The sequence below is a fragment of the Strigops habroptila genome, chromosome 7 (genome assembly GCF_004027225.2).
Source record: "Strigops habroptila isolate Jane chromosome 7, bStrHab1.2.pri, whole genome shotgun sequence".
In the NCBI taxonomy this organism is placed as follows: domain Eukaryota; kingdom Metazoa; phylum Chordata; class Aves; order Psittaciformes; family Psittacidae; genus Strigops; species Strigops habroptila.
Window position 1 is genome coordinate 16,355,209 of NC_044283.2, and position 20,703 is coordinate 16,375,911.

At 40.3% G+C, this 20,703-nt stretch overlaps 1 protein-coding gene and 1 long non-coding RNA gene across 11 annotated transcripts in view; one reads left to right on the top strand and one right to left on the bottom strand.

Moving 5' to 3' along the window:
- The window catches only part of LDB2 (LIM domain binding 2), a 388,950-nt gene that overhangs the window by 203,847 nt on the left and 164,400 nt on the right, over positions 1-20,703 (bottom strand). For 5 of the 10 annotated variants that reach the window (XM_030492991.2, XM_030492994.2, XM_030492996.2 and 2 more), the window contains exon 1: positions 17,527-17,802. In XM_030492991.2, the coding sequence (XP_030348851.1) occupies positions 17,527-17,658 (132 nt within the window). In that variant the 5' untranslated portion in view covers positions 17,659-17,802. Of the gene's footprint in view, positions 1-17,526; positions 18,105-20,703 lie in introns of those variants that run through there. The other 5 variants (XM_030492989.1, XM_030492995.2, XM_030492992.2 and 2 more) reach the window with 5 other exon arrangements.
- LOC115610898 lies at positions 18,114-18,981 on the top strand. Its single transcript, XR_003992382.1, has 2 exons — positions 18,114-18,282; positions 18,748-18,981. It is a non-coding gene; the product is annotated as an uncharacterized LOC115610898 (long non-coding RNA).

Consider the following 20,703-nt stretch of genomic DNA (forward strand, 5'->3'; position numbering starts at 1 on the left):
CTTTATTGTTTTCCTGTTGTGAACCACTGCATTTAAAATATGCAAGATGCCTAATGGAAGAACAACTTAACAGGCACAGATATGACAGGAGAGCGAGTTGAGATGTATTCTGTAAGGATGTGGTGCCTGTTCCCAGTATGACAAACAACTTGGGGACACAATGTGATGGAAGAGAGAAGAGGGCACCAAAGGAGAGATGAAGCAAGGGAACTTGTGAAAACTGAGACACATTGAATGAAGGCATAATTTGGAGGAACTTCAAAGCAATCTATGAGACTCTGCAGACATCACCATCTGCCACATATTTCTAAAGATTTGAGCTCTCAAGGGGCTACTTTCTGCAAGACATGAACATCTTCACAGAAGAGTTTAGAGATACATCATGAACTATCTCATCCTCACCATTTATCATGATAAACCTGCCAAGTGCATTAAATTTGCATAAAAGGATGTGGTCGCCTTTAATAAGCCGTCTATTTCTCGATTTCTCAGTGACAAAAAATGAATTGAAACACATTTAGGAAGAGTGCTGCAACTAATCGTTGAGTGAACAGTCTTTCACAGAATTCCCACACTACAATCTAGCTCCAAGATTTTGTAAATGTGCTTTTTCATTCAAAGTTTAGGTTGTCAGCTATTACAACATTGTGCATATCCCTAAATGAACAAGAAATGCCAACTTAAACTTGTAAAAACTAAATCTCTCTTACAATACCACTTAAAAAGGAAAAACCCACAGATTGGTATTTTGAATGATCATCAGTGGTGGAATTATCTGTATTCATTGCAATTCCTTGTATCAGCAATGGAGGTTCCGGGTGAAACTTTAACTAATTTCACTTTTCTTTAAGTTTTTATGCTGACATGCCTAACATTTTCATGTGTATGTTGTGACAACACCCAAAGGGAAATACTGAAGGATATTCAAATCTTTGTCATCTAGTGAACATTTGTTAATAAATAATATATTAGCTTTTCACCAAATTATTACTTCAGTATGGTTTTTTAGATACATCCTAGGTAAGTTTGAACGTAGCTCTTCAAGCTAATAGATGTTAATTGAGTAAATCATCATCACATCATATTATCATTGGATAATATCACATACGGTATTATCCAATCTTGAACTTTGATGTCAGGTCACAACAAATTTCAAAATGTCCTTTTACATTGCATGCTGCTTCAGCAAACCCTTCTGCTTTTACTGTTCGCTTTGAGTTTGTACTGTCTATAAAAATGGTATTTAAACATTCATTCTGTTCATGGTCAGTCAGTCTGATAAATTCTGGTAAAACTCCTTATAGGAACACACGTTGAAAGCATCAATTATCTGCAAGTGGGCATCCTTTTTCCTTCCTCTTCCCCTCAAATGACATGGTTTCCAGTCAATTTTTTCCAGATATTGTGTTCAGAGTCTCCACTAAAATCAGCAAGACACAGGCAAAATCCCAAATATATTTTACAAGAGGGTTTCTGTGGGATGGAAGGGACTCAGCCTCAGCTGAAGGACTGCTGCCTGGTAATGAGCTCCTCTTTCCACCAGCCACCATAAATAGAATTTACAATCTTCCTCCAAAATTGCCTGTAATATTCTAGGTTAATACAGGAGGTCTCACCCCCTCTAGTGACTGGTCCCAGTGAGAATAGGATACAGTTGCTTACCGATGGTTAACACGAGCTATTCCTTCAGCTTTTGATGCTGGCAGTCCCAGGTGCCAGCAGCACTGCCATGTTGCATGTGTTCTGCTGGAGGCTTCTACAGTGGGAACCCCTCATGGGTCTTCTCCTTCCCTAAGGGCCACCTGCAAGTAGTTGACTAACGAGACCAGCCTACATGATTCTTTAGGAATTAAATATATTGGCTGGAAGAGGATAAAGGCAGAGAAGTGTGTATACTAAGCAACAATAAGATCCTTCAGTCTGGAAGATTTAGGTCCCAACCCATTGTAGCCTCCTTCAGACATGGCCTTCCAGAAAACCTGACAGCGCACCAGCTCAGACCTTTCCTCAGCTGACCTCTGAAAAAGCCCAGTAGCAGCACCACCCATTGGCCAAATACCTTTCTTTAACAATGTATTTACAATCTGCCCGTGCTGTGGTGACAGAGCACCTCAGAGGCTTCAATCCCCTCATCCTGCACCCCGCTTTCTCCACAGGCTCTGGAGGAGTACGGGGCAGCTGAGGAGAATTAGCAGAGTTTGTGGAAACTCAGCCGACTCCTGAGGAGGCCTGGCCTGCTGGCCAAACAGCCTCCTTCCCCCTCCGAAATACTACATGCGTTTGAAGGCAAGCTCATAATAAAGAACAGTGTCCTTCGAGGAGGGTGGAAGTAGCGGATCATTTGAAAGTGTGGTAGTGAGAAAATTTCAGGCCATGACTTTCACTGAAAACTACAACAGGGATGCACCTCAAAGGCACAGTGTATAGGAAGTAAAATTCAACAGTGAAGCATTTTCTGTGGGAAGCCACAAGAGAATTAAGAGTCTGTTATCTTTGGGAAGAACCTGGTAAAGTCTTTCTATCACCACAATAAATACATAAACCAACATTTGTTTATTAACCACAGTCGTCGCCTTCGTTGCAATTCCTCTACAATTACATGGTGGTGTCCCAGCTTTCTAGCACAAATCACTTCATCATGCAACTGTTTGTGTAGTTTTCTTTAATAGATTCATGCTCAAAGCATGAAAGTCAAGCAGTGATGCACTTTTCAATATTTAAAAGCATAAACAAAAATCTTAATAGATCTCAGATGTTTCATTTCCTCTAGCCCTTGTCAATGATTGAGTTGGTGTTGATCTAGATGATTTTTTAAGATCAGTGGTCAGTTTGATGCTGAAAAAGGTTTAGACGCCTGGGAATTTCAAATGCAATTCCTAGAAACAAATAAATCATTAAGCAGATGAAAGAGAGACAACTATGAATGCAAGTGGCTGTTATTTTTTAAACTTATTTTATGGCCTGAAATGCAACCACAGGTTTTAAATGCAACTGAGTGTGAAACAGACAGTAACATTTTGTCAACGTATATAAAACCTTGTAAAGATAATGGTATCAATCTCATTTTCTTAGCAGAAGAACTCCAAAGGTTCATACAAATAACAAATTGAAGGAATCCATACTTTAAGGTAGCTATACATGCAGGCGGTGTTAAAGCTAATGAAGAATTTGCTATTTATTTCAGCAGAACTCAGATGTGCTAGCTGCACCCATTTTTCATGTATTAAAGCAGCAAGTTATCGTTTACTACACCAAACAAATGAAGCACTATACAGAAAGCACATCTACAGAAAAAAGCTGCTAGGCCCACAACTCAGGCCATGCTGCCAAGCACACAAGTTTGCAACTGTAATGAGCAGCTCGACTCTCACTCTGATTTTTACTGGGAGAAGTCCTTAGTCTCCTAAAAGAAAGCAACCAGGGAGAGGGGTTTGAAGCCCGTATTTAGCTTGTACAGACCCATGATGTGTGCACTTGACATCACAAAAATGCTGGGAGTCTGCCAGGTCAGCAGCCACAAACCCCACATGCTGCCAGTCACAGGCTGAGCAGACACTAAAAGGCTATGAATTTCATTTAATCATCTCCTCTCCCCTTCCCGGTAAAGCAGTAGAAGCTAGCAGCTGCTGGAAAAAAAAAACCATTGAAAAAATATTAACTGTGAACATCCAGGGTTTGGTTTTGTTTGGCATTAAAATGAAACAAGTAAAGAGTAAACCTAAATAACAAATCTTGGAAAAGTTATTTATTAATACAGCTAACAATGTAGACTACAGAGTCCACTTTCAAGGAGTGTGTGGATAAGCTCGGCTAAATGACGTAGTTCATACAGCCTGCCAGATCTACTTACTATTCTGCTAATTTATGGGCATTTCTTTCCAGCTAGAGTTCTGATTGAAAAAAGCTTCATCCCCTTTCTGTTGTTTGTTTTGCTAAACAATATTCTTTAATAGCCAGTAATGCTTGCTCTTAACCATGCTTTCTGTCATACCTTTGGCATTTGTGAAATGGGAAGTGCAAATACAAACTAAGCCCCTGAACATGCAGTTCTATCACATAGCCAACTATGGACATCACTTAAAAGCTAAATATGCCTTCTAGTCCTTTTAAGATGCCTCAAATTCACCTCTAAGGACAAAGTCACCTAAAATTGCTAAACCCATCAGAATAGGTAGGTTCCACAAAACAAATTGTTGCTGTACCAGCTGCTGCACCTTCTTGTAGCACCTCCATATACAGGGCCTAATTCTCATTTCATTGACATAAACAGGAAAGCTATGCATGGAGATGAGGAGCTGAAGCAAACCTATGAAGCTTGTGAGAGAAAAAAAGATTTTATTTTTCTTTTTAAATCACACCAGTACCATTAGCCCACAGACTATGTTATTTGCAATCGTGCATCCGTGTGCCATCAATCTCCAAGGAAGGGAAAGACTGCTGGGCTGAGCTCTCAATTTATGTTTCTCAGTTGACTCTTATAATCACACTCAGTCTTCTCATGCTTAGTGTATAGTTACATTGGTAACAAAATTTGCACACCAGGTGGGTTTATCCTAGTTCCCATGGTCCTAATAGCTTCATATACATCCTAATAATAATCTTGAAAATTATATAGGTAATTGTGTTTCTAAAAAGTCACCTTCAGCGAAATTGGGAGTTCTTTCCTCTCAACAGGAAAACTATTTTAATAATGTAGCTGGTATCCACCTATAAAAATGGTGAGAAAAAGCTATGGAAAAAATCCACCCTTTTTTTGATGCTGTCTTTAAATGTGGCATTAAACAAAGCTAAGAGAATTCTGGGGTCCACAGATGATTAAAGGTCCCAAACCAGCATGGGCACTGAGCAAAATCCACTGACAAGGATCCCTTCGTCCTGCAATACTGTGATCCGGATGAGGCATTAATATTCAGATTCAAGACTGCAATTAGAAAGACGGCTCTTGCTCCTGTGCAAGAGTGGGCCCAACCCAGCAGAGGTGCAGTGAACTGCCTCACTTCCTCATGGAAATTCAGTCCATCAAGTTGATACTGCAGAAGGCAGTAGCATAATGAAATAGAGCAGAGATGATTTCAGTAGTTTTACCCATCTATGCTCTCCTGCTCCCGACCAGGGTATAACCCTGCGCACTCCTTCCAACTTCAAGCAGTCTCAGGAACGATTTAAGTTTCTATAATATGGTAATCATTAAGATACTGCTATTAGATCACCATTCAGAAATGTATCAGGACTGTGACTACCTTCATTTGCGTAACACCAAAAATGTTCTAGTTTTGCTTAAGGTAGCTCAGTTTCTTTCAAAATGACAATTTAAACAGCCCTTTTCCCTCAGAACCAGAAAAAAATATTTATAACTATCTTATTTATTTGCAAGCAAATGTAGGTAACGTCTGTCACAAAGCAAAATCCATTAGACTATAGGTAGTTTGGGTACTATAAGTAGTCTCCAAAAGGCAACAGATGTGGGGGACGGGGGAGGGGGAGTTGATTTTGTCTTTTTAATATTCAAAATGGGTCTGTTTTCACTGGCTAATTAGATCAGTAGAGTGCAGACAATAAAAGAAAAAAAAATAAGTGTTGCCTTTCTTTCCTAGAACAACCTTGCTGGTTCATCTCTACTTATTTATTACAAGAACTTATTCATGACAAGACTTTTCAATATTCCCTCCCCAAATCCTCATGAAATAATCTACATATTCCACAATGCCAGTTCCCATTGAAAAGGATATGCTTTTCCCGTGGAATTTAAGACAAGTCTTTCCACTGTTAAGAGAAAATGGACTTTGAATGAGCTCCTTTGATTGATATGAAATTACTGAAGAATTACACTAAAAAAGTAATAGATTTAATAACAATATCAGATGTACAAATGTACAAATCAACCAGCAGAATGCTGCCCTAAAATATATTTGTACTTGCTTGGCAAAGCCAGTAGGTTTGCACGGGTGTGCTGAATTAGTTGAGAAGTAATATGAAATGTGTTAATAACATTAAACAGTTGTCTTCCAAAAACTTACAGTATTATGGTATTTTCTAGTCAGATAATTCTTTGCAGTGCATAAATACATGTAACATCAATTAAAACATTTTGATCTGTGAAATCAAAATTACTGTGGTATATCCAGATTTGGGTTTGAAAGTATTTAAAATACTACTATCTACTTTTAGCCTTTAGTTAACTAAGATGCATGGCACAATATTAAAATGTGCTGCAGACTCAGACCAGTACTCCACTGTGCTGGCACTGTATGGGTGTGCTGGCACTTGACCGAGGCACTGGAATGGGTTGCCTAAGGAAGTTGTGAATGCTCCATCCCTGGCAGTGTCCAAGGCCAGGTTGGATGGAGTCTTGGGTGACATGGTTTAGTGCGAGGTGTCCCTGCCCATGGCAGGGGAGTTGGAACTAGATGATCTTAAGGTCCTTTCCAACCCTAACTATTCTATGAATCTGTGATTCTCTGAAGTTCGACTAGAGGTTGGACTTCATGATCTTAAAGGTCTTTTCCAACCTACTTGATTCTATGATTCTATGTATAACAGAGAAGGTGGTCCCATCCCCAAGAATCTTATAATAAATATAATGGTACACATCATGAAGACAGGGTTGTATATGAGCATCAGCAGCCACCTAACTTTAAGACCATAACTCCCAGAAAAGGACCAAAATACCTATCCATGAAATAAGGTAGGCTGCCTGCCCTGTGTCCTGTGCTGCTACTGCTTCCCACACCAGCAAGTTAAATGCAAGTCTGGGCATGTATGTCTATGTATTATATTTAAATGGCAGCACTGTGTACCTGAAGATAAGGGACAACAGAGGGATGCAGACCCTTTGCATTGTTAGAGAGTGTATTCACTCCTAAGTCGGTATTTGGCAATGGAAGGCAACTATTTCAGCCCAATTGTTGCTAAGTTTTTGAAAATGTCAAAGCCAAGGAAAGAGCCACAGGACATAATGCATGAGTTTAAAGGAAACTCCTCTTAAACACTCAGGATCATCATGGAAGGAAACATGGACATGCTTATTTGAGGACACAAGTGACAATCAAGAAATCAGTGTCAGATAATGTGAGGTGCTGAGCCTTTACGGATGCAGAGCTCCTTCTCAGCTCCATGCAGTATCAGCCCCACTTCCAGTTTACTGGGAATTTCTCAGCAAAATACAGCTTCACTGTAGTTAATGAATTATTCACAGCTGAAATACTATCTACTTAACCCCAAATTTTGGGGCTTATGGAGTTGTATGTCCACTGCCAAATGCTTGCTATACTTTGATTACTTTTAACTGTGCTACCGTTTGAACACACTCACACCAAAAAGTACTTTACTCCCTTCAAACATTCTTTTGATTAACCAAATTAATGGTTGCAAACAAACAAAATATTTACCCTCTATTGCAGCCAAAACAGTGTTTCTTTATGTAATCTGAATAATAAGCAAACACCAGAGCACTGGAGATAATAGCAGCAGGTGAGGCTTACCAAAATGATGCCCTGTCTTATGACACTTCACAATAAAATACATAATATAAGGACCCTGAAGAGAAATGAGCACACTACCACTTAACTGTATCTTGAAAACATCCTAGAGTAACTCAGCAAAGAGATTTCTGTTGATAGTTGTATGAGAGGGCATTTATCAATACCCATTAACCTCTGGCTTTTACCTATTCGTTTTCTGAAAGATCCTTGTGTTGCTTCATAAGCCACAAGGTGTCACAGTGGCTCAACTGGTAGGATTCTTGTCAGTCTAGACACGCAGGTTGTGGCTTCAGGTTACGTACCAGTACTAACACCACTCTGTACCAGGAAGTCTGTGCTACACTGCGTATTTAGAAGTGCAGCCCTTTGGATGAAACAATCAGTCAAGGTGGTAACTTGGTTGCTTCAGGATGCTGTTGATGTAGGTGTTAAATAGTCTTACTGTACTGACAGAGAACAGATGTACTTGGTGTGCTGGCATCTTGACCGATCTTTTCACTTTTCATTATTAACCCTGACAGAGTGTTAAGAGGTACTGAAAAGAGCTGAGCTAATCATTCACATCAAATAATAAAATTTATAGAGTTCCACTTTGCCCTACCCCAAGTTATTAGGAATTAATAACAATTTATTTGAATGCATTAATTATTCAAATTTAAGACATAATTTTGCTCGTCTTTCATAACAAGCAGTCTGCTGTACACATGTAATATTCTGCTAAGACTATATGCTGTGATTGAAAGTGTATGCTGTGATTGGCCATATATTGTGTGTTACTGTTTTGCATCCATGACTGGATGAGCACAGATGGAGTTAGAGTTTAAAATGCCAAGAAGATTTGAATGTTTCCACCAATTCTTTCTTCATACATTTTTCTAAAGTAGCTGCATGATAAGCAGCGTCCTGTCCAATAGAAGAAATATGTCCATATATCATAGTTACTGGCTTGTCATTTTCCCATCGCCACCAGTCATTGCCATTAATTCACTTTACATTCATATACCAGTCAGTCCTCACTGCAAAGCAATCAGAGATTCTTCTCTGGTGTGTTTAATTTCTAAGTACCATGGTTCTATCTGGGAAATTTTGGAAAATCAAAAGAGCAAATGCTGCCCCTCAGCTTAGCACATATAAAATAAGCAACGTCTTTCCAGAATGCTCAATAAATTGAAATTTGCATTCTGCAATTATTTGTAAGAATAAAACTCCATTGATTGAACATTCACAGAAACACATAAAGAGCACGAACACAGCCAAAGCAAATTTGCTGTTAAACTCTAGTGAACAGTCATGGAAATGTTGTATGTAGTATTTGTTGCATTCAGGTAACGAACCTTTACCCAGTGTGTTGGCTTTTTATGTCCCATAATTCATGCCAACACATTCATTAAAACAGGCCTACGCTTTTTAACATAATCAACAGTGTGCATAGGTGTGGCCTTCAAAGAGTTATTACCACAGTTTACAAGCATGCTGTTCGTAAATACAAGCAGAACTCCAGTCAGTGCAAAATGCCAAGCTTCCCACAAAACATATGGTAATTTTTTGCTCTGTAAAATGGAGAGATGCGCTATATAATGTATAGCTGCATCACATTATATCTGAACTTCTAATTGCTTAAAACGCTACTTCAGATCACATCAACAATATTATTACCTAATTACCCTAAGGGTTAACTGATATGCCAGTGATTAACTCTAGGTAGAAGTGACAGAGCTATTCCATTGCCCTCATCTACTACACCAAAGGTGTGGCTGCAAATGCACATACAGAATCCATACGCTGACAATGTTTTTAGTATCTTGGTATGGCAAAGAACAAAGGTAGAGGAATGCTGACTGAGTACCAAAAGGAAGGGGGGTCCCTCCTGCAAAATACTGAACAACAAGAAAAATTTTAATTTGCTCTAAAGGAACTAATTTACAGCAGTTTTTTTCTTCATAGTCACAATAACATTATTGTGATGTGGAATGGAGTAACATGGAAACATTTTTTCCACTTAAAGTGGATACAAGAATTATGGAAGAGGGTGACACTGATCTGAAAAGGCAAGTTACAAGCAGGATATGAGGGATGGAGACCATTGTAGGCCTTCCTCTACTGCCTCATAACCCATGCATGAGACTTCCGTTAACTGCATGAAGAAAACATACCATTCTAGGTGCAAGGCACTTCCTATTCCCTTTTTCCAACTTTAGAATACTACCCTGGTTGCACACCTAGTGGCAAAGCAGGTTTCATGCCTGCCTTCCCAGTCACAGCCTGGAGGATGTCTAGTCTGTAGAAAAGCAGCTGGTTAGGAATGCTGGTATTACTGACTGCTTTCCTGGGGGATGAATTATGCTGAGGGTGCTTCAGCTTAAACACTAATAAAATGAAAAAGTTTCACTCTATTTACTTTCTTGCCTTCTGAGCATTTTCCTTTCTCCATGTGACTGCTGTATTTAAAGATTTAGAATATTTTTTTTTTAAATGTGGTCATTAATATTTCAGAATCTTTTTGTAACCTGCTCTAGGACAGATGGCAGCTCTTCCTCTGATAAAATCTTCTGCTAATGGCTGAGGCAAAACTATACAATTGGAACAAGAATCACAATAAGGTACATGAAATACTTTAAATGCGCAATGTACTGAAAGTCATCATTTTCTCAATTTACTACTTTAGAAAATAACCTAAAAAAATACGTAGTTAGAAAAAACAAATGTTTGAAACTCTGAAAGAAAAGTGAAAATAGTCCACTGCATAGGTGATATAAGACTGCACATAATAGTACTCAAACAGGGACAGTTGTTTTTTCCAGATATTTAGGTTTTGAAGAATAAGCACAGTGGCTCTACAATGATGTCTATTCTTGGGTCTGCCTTAGTCAGGGCTTTCCACATATGATCACTTTTATACACACCTAATGTTGCATTTGCCTTCTGAATAACAACAGATAACGTCATCCAACCAGATCCCGCAATTCTTCTGGATCATGAAGGATGCTCTAGTCTGCAACTAGCAGTTGTGTAAAATGGACATGATCTGGACAGATATTGAATCTGCTGTACACGACTAATTTGATGGTAAAACTATACCCAGAGAATACATTTTCCTTTTTCCTTTTTAAACACACACACACACACACAAATGCTACAGACAGATTTGAATGTTTCTTCTCAGCTAACTAGGCTCGGCAAGCTGACTCTGTGGCTTAGAATCAGGAAAGATGGATATCAGCAGCTATTCCAGATCATGCATGATAGATATTACAACAATGTTCTAATATATTAGTTGTTTGGAAGGATTCAAAGATCTAACTATTTAGTTTGCAGGTAACTGGGCAGTAGATTAAGTACATTTAGAAACATACATAAAGTTATGGCTTTGCTGTGTCAGTTGTGAGTTTGTGATTCTGCCCTGGATGTGAATATTGACAACAGAAAGAACTCAGGGAGAAGTTCTATTTTGATACTTGTATTTTGGTTCTAGTTATGAGAGTTCGTCATAAAGAAGAAATCTGCTACACACTCATGCTTCAAGTCTGTATGATGCAGACAGGAACACCACCCTGGCCAGAAGCTTCATCATGAGTATGTCTTCTTGACAATGGTGTATAAACAGCAAGGCGGAGCCAAGGCAACCCAAGTCTCTCAGAGAGGACAGCCTGCTCCTGTAAAATTTATGGCCTTTGCAAAGACTCTACACAACCACCACTCATAAGTCCTGAAGAGGCAGTAGGCTTAGAAAGCCACTGATCCTAGTTCACATTTAGTTCTGCAAAGGTCAAATTTTTCCACATTGGTAGTTTTTCCCTAGCCCCATAAGGCACAAAAGGGCCAGAGTTGCCTCCAGAAGCACTAGCTGTTCCCATACTGAGGTTTATGATCACCTGGTTGTTCTAGTTGATCCCCACTTACCTCAGGAGTACCAAGTATACTGTTTGGCTTCGATCAGCAACTTACAGGCTTCAGTTTAGAAGGGCCTGGCTGTCCACCACAATGTAATAGAAATGGAAACAGTATTCTGATTATAAAGTGCTTTCTCTCTGAAATTCTAACAGTAACAAACAGAAAGAGTGCATTAGGGAAAAGAGAGACACAAGCCTAGGGAAGAGATTTCAGCCAGGGGCTCGGGGAGGTTTCTTTAACTACTATTTTTGCTAATAAATAAGACCATTGAGACCTGGCCAACAAGCCCTGCCCTACCACAATCCTTTTTGGAGACTAATCATCAGCCATTTTGGGGCCACCTTGTCTCTGCCAGGATCATCCCTCTGAGGCTTCAAATAGGCCAGGAACAACTTTTGGAAAAGAGCACCCAGCAAACCTGAGGATATATGCTGGCCTGTTTACACAGTACAGTGCAGGAAACAACTGAACAAAGTATCAGCACGGTTGGAATGCCTGTTTACAGCAGATATGCAACTTTTGGCAAAAAGATACAAAAAAAATACCATTTGAAGCGAGGAGCCCAGCTAAAAATATTGCAATGAGTTTAGCAATCTACCCATACCCTTTTTCTGTAAACAAAGAAAGTGTATATACCAAAAACAAATGATTTTTTTTATCTGATCTTGCAATCCTACTGCAGGCAAAACTCCAGCTTAAATAAGAGCACAGGACTGGGCCCTTGTTATGATCTCTATTTTGTTCCTTCTCACCATCCAGAGGCTTCTATTTTTGAGACTGGATGTGCATAGTAAATCTTGTTTACATCAGGGAAAGTCTAAGGTTTTTTTAAGTGGATTTATGGTTTAAAGAGCAAAGAATGAAAAAGAGAAAAGGAAGAGTTGAAAAGGTTTCTTTAGAGAAAATGATCTAGTAAGCATCAGAGTGGGTTGCAGACGAGATCCATTTTTACACTTTCCCACTGACTCACTCTCTCCCCACTCACCAGCCCCTGCCCCCAAAAGCTCCCTGTTACTTGCACATGCAGTTTACATTCTATATTATAACTTTAGGGAGAATAAAAAGAGGCAGAAAGACATCCCTGATTGTAAGCTAAGGATCAGCATGGAAAGGAAGTAGAGTCTTTTTTTTCTCCCCCAGCCTCATAAGAATTGTCAGTTTGTAACGATTTTAATTGAAAACAGCTGCAACTGAATTTTTTTTTTTTTGAAGGGATGAAAAAACTATATGAAATAAAAGACAATCAGTAAAAAGAGCCTTGAACCCATTCTGCCTAAAGAAGTTCAAGGGTTTTCTTTTAAAACTGACCTTTTCGTTTCAGCAAAGCATGGTTTATAAGTGCTCTTTTAAAATACTTCACTCGTGTTCCTAGAATCGCTAAGTATTAGTATATTTGTGGGTGAAAGAATATTTCCTCCAAAATACTTTGAGATATAAGTTTATGTGTTTTCCCCTCATCAAAACAAACTCATTGGACAAACTCAGACTCATGTACACAATATGAGAGATCTGTTTGCGATACTAAGTTGCTATGTGAACAAATGTGATGTCACAACATAGATTTTTATGACCAATCTATTAAAAATGCATCAGGAAGAAGAAAAGATTATTTCATCAGCTAGCAATGTGAGGAAGTAAAATAAGAGACTTCCATTAAACTGAAGAAATTTTGTTTAGCTTTGATTTGCTTTAAATATTTGGTTGAATATGAATGACTGCATAGGCTTCCAGTTCATTTAATAGCTTTTAAACAATCATAACATTCTCCTTTATTTTCCTTTTAATTTTCTTTACATTTTCTTCCATCACAAAATCTCTACTGTTGCTAAATTCACTATACAGTTTAATAGGAGTTTAATACACTTTGATTAAGCTGATTGTCTTTAAAACACCCTTAAAACACTGCTCTCTTAGCCAGAAGGAAAGCTGTGTTTTGCATAGAACAGCGATGTAAAGCATAATCTCTTGTAGTGACAGAGATACAGATGAATTTAATATATTGTGATATGCAAAAGTTCTCACAATATAGAGGACTAAATAAGCAAGTGAAAGGCTTGATACATTTCTTTGATTATTGGCAATAAAGCAACGCCTCAAACTTTAAACTGTCAGCAACTTCAGGTGATCTATCCACAGTGCACTGTAATGTGACTGAAAAATAATTATATACAAGCTATAATCACCTTTTGTTTTAAGTGTGAGCAATTTCAAATGATTAAAAATTAGAACAGAAAAGGATTTACAACATCAAAGAGGACAAGAGGTTTTTTTAAACATCAAGTTTTATGAAAAACAGAGAAAATGTTTAAGCTAATTTACCTATGCTGCATATTGCTACCTAGAACTTTAGAAACTGCTGATTATGCCACAATACGATTGCTTTCTTGAAATGTTAAACTAACACAGACATAAAAATATCAAGATAAACTGAGTTAGAGTGAATGGCAATGAAAACCTTAAAACCACACAGAGAGCAAGGAAAACAGCTGCATTCTGGTTAACCAGAAAGCTAATCGACTATGATAGAAGTAAATAAGATTTATCTTTATATCTGCCAGAGATTATTAAACACTTAAATATTCATTTTATTTCTTTAAATCAGGATTGTTGATGCATTACAAAATGGCACTAGATGCTCCCAAAGTACTGTTGAAAAAGCATGCATTAATTTCCATTTAGAAAACTATATTACCAGATTAGATATCTTTGAACAACTTTTAAGGGAGGTAAGGTGTTCCTGTACACTAGTTCCTAACTCAGACTCCCTAATTTACTTTAGATCACATAAGAATTAGCTAGGTGGTGGACTTTTGCCAGTACTTACATCATAAAACCACCCCCTGCCTGAGTGTGATTGGAATTCTTCGCCTAAGACTGACCCTGAATTTAAAAAGGCAGTTGTAGGTTCTGCCTGAGGAGCCCATAAAGTTGTAAGAAGTTTGGAGAGCAATAGTTTGCATATCTAGACCAGGCTAGAGCTGCTAATTCTTTACTTTCATTTCTTCCTAAAGAAAACATGAACAACAAAGATAGCCATGCTGCATCTAAATGACCTTTCTTTAATCAAATCTGTACTTTATCTGCTTAATACACTGAGCACATCCTTCACACTGATTATTATTCCCTTCCACCCAATGCTGACAGAAACCAGAGTGGAGCAGTGGATTTTCCAGGGAGGGTCCCCAAGCGCAGAGCCACTTTGAGGACACTTCTACCTCCCGAACATATCATAGTCCCTGCTGCTGGGAGAGCAGGAGTAGAAATGGCATTTGTTCGTGGATTCTCTAACGGTGTCTCTCGGACGTTGCTTTTTTGAATCATTTCTCACCTACCTGCAAGCTCTGGAGAGCAGCTACAGGAATTCTCTATGAAGGCAGGCTCTACACATGAAGGGAAGAAAACTGATAGACATGACATACAGCTACTCCTTTCATAGGCTGTCCAACCATCCTCTGTAAAACTTAAATCATGTACATTTTGCTCTGCCTTGTAACCTCTACCACTGCAAGGGGCAGAAGAGAATCTGGCTCTGAAGGATTATTAAGAACACTTTTATTTTGTAGGAAAATAAGAAAATCCCAAAGCTTTCCAAAGATACATTTGGGATAAGAGCTGTAGGTTCCCATTTTTTTAATGCATCCTCACTTTCCACTGGCTCTCTCCAGAAATTGGGTCCAGGTGGAATCTGACAGCTTGCTACCCCCAGTCTTTCGGAGAGTTTCTTTGTAATTCCTTTCCCTTTAAGCTGCTTTGCTTGTGCTTACCTACCCCCTGGGGCTCACAGAGTACAAGCAGCCTCCTTCAGAGACCAGTGCCTACATTATTCCAAAGACTGCCTGAAGAGAAACGTTCATGCAGTAAGCTCATATCACCCACACCACAAGCACATTCCTTCCATGACATACAGGGCTCCATCAATCTGGACTCAAAAAATTCAGAGCTAGCTACACATGCTCCAGAAGCCTTCAGCTACCAATCCCAAACATGCTTGGAAGTGCATAAAATTAATGTGAAACTTCTATTCCCAACGTGCCCCAGAAGCCAGCATGATTGTTTACAGGCTGTCCACACCTAGTCACTGCAAGTGTCCCAGGAAACTAATTCAATTTTTATTTTTATTAAGGAAGGTGTTTTAACTGAAGGATGAATGAGCTGAGCTGAAGCTAGTTAGAAATTACATTTCAACAAATACCAATGCTTACAGCACAGAGCTCAGAAATTAGAAAACACAGAACCAGAATGTAAACACTGAGCAATCACAAGGCAAAAGTATTCTTACCCTGCGCAAATACAAGAAATGCTGGAGCATGAGGCCTTCATTAACTAAGCACTGTCAAAGTACAATGCTGCTGAAACCCATGGCAGTACTAGCAAGGAAGAGTAGTAGATTACTGCTTTTTGCCCACAACAATCGCTGTGAATGTGCATAGCAAAAACTGCAATTAAACACACTGAAATCTAACCGAGCACACCTCAGCAACTCAGGAGAGGGAAGTTGCTTCACAAGTCCCTCAAGAACTTTTTTGCTGTAACACTTGTAAAGGAGCTGCAACCAAAAACTAGTCAATTACTAAAAGTACCACTTTAAAAGTATGTAAAAAGGCTAAAATAGCACTGACAGTTTTTCAGAACAGCTGAAGGAATCACTTAATGACACATATTTGTTCTTTTCACTTGAAAAAGTCTAGAAATTACTTCATCAATATGTACAGGAATGCAAGGAACAGAGTTGCAAGACACTAACAAACAAACAGTAGCAAACAATCCCCCCCAAGTCCCCTCATCCTCTGAATGGCAGCGACCCACTTCAACCAGCAAGTTGGGGCAAAACTGAAAAACAGTTGCTGTCATTTTGGGAGCAATGAGCTGCTTCGAGTTTTCAGCCAGCACGAAGTGTATTTAGCAATTACTCCACAGCAATTTTTGAAGAGGAGCAGTGGGAACCGTGTTGGAAGAGCAGTTACTCCGCAGCAGTTACCCAATCAGAAAGCAGGTCACATCTCGTTAGCTGGATCATATACATTAAACGTCACAGATTCTCCATGGCTTAGCTGACAATTCAGGCATGTGTGGTTTATTTCATGATAACCTCGTGCTCCCTTAAAGAATCACAATACAACAAACACATCAACCTGAGATCCTTTACCATGCTTCATGGCATGAATTTGGCAGGTATTTGCCTCTATATGAAGCCACTCACTATAAAAGATGAATACTTTCAAAAAGTGTTTTCAGGGCACCACTAGTAAACTACTATGAAAAATTGCAGCACCAAGAATGTTTGCTGCACAAACACAGACACATGGGCAGAAATCCAGCCTGATAAAGTCCACACACTTCACTTCAACCGACTAAAAAGTGTGCTTCGTTTAACCACGTAAATAACAAGATGCAGCCTCCACTACTTATTTTTTTTCTTTAAGTGACAAAAGTATTTTCCCTTTGCATTCAACATATTCTTTGTGGTGGCTGAGCTGGATTTAGAAGCCAGGGTGTAAAAACCACTAACACATTATACAAAGCCTAACCAACAGTGAATGTAGTTTACATTACTGGGTACTTTTGACAGCTATATGATAAAGTCGTAACTGATCAACTCTCTCTCTAAAAGCAACTGCATTCTAAATGTAAACACGAATTTCTCTTGTCAGTCGTCCTGAACATGTGTTCTTTAAGTGCAGCCTAGGAATAAGTTTCTAAAACTCTTCTCCTGTTTTCTGTTACCATTAATTTTCAATTTCAACAAGTTCACAAAACAAAACCAGAGAAAGGTTCGTCTCTCCCACTAAACCTGCAACATTTCTGAATTAATTTTGTGCAAAAGCTCAAGCGGTACCTTGCAATATTATAGCTGCAAACACCAGCAGGACAGATCCTGAGCAAACAACACACTAAGGCAAAGAAATTTCCTGAGAGCAGCATTATAATCAATCCTGAAGTGCTGTATTGTAATTTCAAGATTTCAGCCTAAGCTGGTATCTCCTCAAAGAGTTGCTCTGCCTGGAAACATAATGAGGGATTACCCAATTAAACTACTAAATTAATTAGGGTTCGTGCCTGCATATACTGTACTGCCTAGTGGGACGCTTCAGCTGGAATTCGGGCTGAAACCTACCACGGTCCATGCACAGGAAAACACGGCTGGGGGACTTACCTCCGTCCGCGACTGCAGCCTCTTGTTCATTTCATATATTCGGTACTCTGGTTGCACCATGTATGGTGTGTGTCTCCTATAAAATGGGCCAAAAGGAGAAGAATAGAAAGGGTCATGTGGTGTGCTGGACATCTTGCCTGCTTGCAGCGATTCAAGCTACACAGAGTATCATCAACATCCATACAGAGCACATGGGCTGTGTGTTCTTCACAGTACAAAGTAGCGGCGCGCACACACACACACACACATCCAGGCTGCACGCACTGGCTGGGAACTGCTGTGGGAGCCGCTATAGCAGGAGGAGGGAAGACGGGGAGGGGGAGCGCTCAGGCTCCAGACGGAGACTGGAGAGCTTCAGGCACCGCCGCTCGGCTTTAAAGCAGCAGTTGCTGGAGGGGTCATTTCCTGTCCGCGCTGCAGACTAGTTCAAAAATATAATTCTCCCCTCCGCCTGATAGAGGTCTGAGCTTTGGGGTTGATTTTTCCCAGCCAGGACCCCTCAGGAACCTGGCAGCAGGCTCGTTAGCATATAGGTGGTTTAAAAGCTGCCTGAGCCAATCCCCCTCCCCACGGAGCTCGCTCGGGCTGTGTCGGGGCCGGGATTACCGCACAGCGCACCGACACAGCCCGCCGTGGTCCCGCCGCCTCGCCCGCTCCCAGACCGTGCCCTCGGCGCAGCTCTGCCTGCTCTGAGAGCTTGTGCCGGGCTACCGAGGCTTCGGCAGCCCTCGCTGTGCCGTTGGGGCGGTGTGTGGGGTGAGTGCACCTCACATCAGCAGTCTGGGGGCACGGGAGGGCGGGTGGCGGGGTGGCCGGGGACGGGGAGTGGGAGCCGGCACAAAGAAACAGCCTCCGTCCTCCGCACTTCACACAATGGGGAGCTGGCAAATGCTGGTAACAGAAAGCTCCGGCAAGATGTGAAAACACAAAGAGCCGGGTGGGAGAACGAGTCCCCCGAACAACTGGGTTAGGAGCAAGCACATGGACCGTCTTAAACACAGCCGTGGGGCTGTAGGGTGGCGGCTGCCAGGTGGGAGTCTGGTCACTACTCCGGGACCATTGCTCCGCATAAATCCCGCAGCGTTTAGAGAACGTTGCAAAGGAGAGATATCTAAAACTGGGGGGGGCGAGGGGTGTCCGAGGGAAGAGGGGAGGGCAAAAGGGAGGTAATCACCCTTTGGAAGTGAACGATGAACTTCATCTGTTGAATCATACTTGCAGGAAAGTGCTGGGAGAGGATACCACGTGAACGAAAAGTCCTCAAAATGCAGAGGAAACAAAATGGGCTCATCCGCTGTATGAGGAAGTGCGAGGTTTTGGAGGGGAGCCTCCAAATTACCTGTACAAAAAAGCCCTTGAAGCACAGGCTGTGTCTTTAGACACAGCTGTAAAGTATCAGGCACTATTTACAGTACTGAATAAATGTAAAAACAACAATAAACAGCACTGAATTAATCTCTCATGTAAATTCATTCAAGCAAATGGAACCACTCTAGGAACAGATTTAGTTAACTAATATGATTAAGAGAATAACAATCAGCTGCAGTCACAGCGGCTCTAAGCCGGGGTGCTTTGCAGGAGCACTGTGGGGTCGTCCATTTCACAGATGGGGAAACCAAGGCACGCGCCATTACATTTCCTAAATTGATGTAAGAATCCCGAAACATACTTGAGCATGATATGGCTTCATCCACTGCCAAAAAATTAATTCAAACCCGACTGAATGTAGGAGTATTTTAAGGCAGGTATGAAAAATTGCAATTTTCACTGGCATTTATCTAAATCTGGAAAATGTTGGGTTCTCTTCTCGGGAGACCTTGGGAGACCAGCTTCCAGTACCTAAAGGGGCCTGCAAGAAATCTGGAGAGGGGCTTTTTGCAAGAGCATGTAGGGATAGGACAAGGGGGAATGGCTTTAAACTGAAAGAGGGTAGATTTAGATGAGATATCAGGAAAAAATTCTTCCCTGTGAGGCACTGGCACAGGCTGCCCAGAGAATTTGTGCATGCCCCGCCCCTGGAAGTGTTCAAGGCCAGGTTGGACGGGGCTTTGAGCAACCTGGTGTAGTGGACGATGTCCCTGCCCATGGCAGGGGGGTTGGAACTAGATGGTCTTTGAGGTCCCTTCTAACCCAAACCATTCTATGATAAAATACAGAAGTTCATAATTCTATTCTACTGACCACTGGTCTGGATCACTATTTATCTTTGACGAACCAGTCACTGTTTAGCAAAACTATTTCTGTACACTGTTATGGAATCACAGTTTCCACAAGAAGTGACGTGTTGAGCTGTTTTATAGACTTCCCACAGATTCTGTCACTAAACACCAAAACAAGAGATAATTACATGTGTATTCCACTCCTCTCTTCAAATGCTCCCCAGCTATGGAGCAACACTATGTTGTCACTCCAGTACCATCACAGGAGGTGCTGAGTTCAGTAAATAGCATGTACAATATTTGGCTTAATACTGCTGCAGTGACAGTGACAGTGCTCTGCCAGCATTTACTGGCCACATGAGAAGACTGTACCTAGGAGAAAAGTTCCTTGCATCTCCCTGGTATTTTAAGAGGTCCCAGCAAGGCTACCTTAAAGCCTAAAACCAAAATGACCCAAAAATTAAGGAGCTACAGCACTAATATACACAATTTTTATAACTGGAGTACTACCTACTTAAATAAATGCAAAAAAGAAAAATAATCTATGTTATGGATTTTACTTTGTTTGCAAAGCAAATCCAAAGTAAAACATATTTGTCCAAGAAGGGACACACTGCTTTTTGTAATTTAAAATAGTGGAATTTGGCATAGCTTGAAAACTCAACCTGTTAAAAGGACTTTTTGACTAGGCTAAAATTCACTGTTTCAGGAAGTTAAACAAGGCAATAGCATTGCTATTTTTCATTGTGGCTGGGGTGGGGTGGAAGGAGGAGGTTGCTTTAAAATCATTTGAAAAAAAAAGGACAAACTAGGAGTACTGGAAGTGAATTATTTGCTTCCATGATTGGGAGCCGCAGATACTCCTTCCCACGCCATGTAAGAGCTTCTGTGTACGGGTCTAGTGCAAAGCAAAAATATGCAGTGATATTTTAATAATTCTCATTGATTAACTGGCAAATTGCTGCACACCTACAGCCCACCGGCAAGAACCAAGTCCCAGGGTAGGAACCTGCTAATT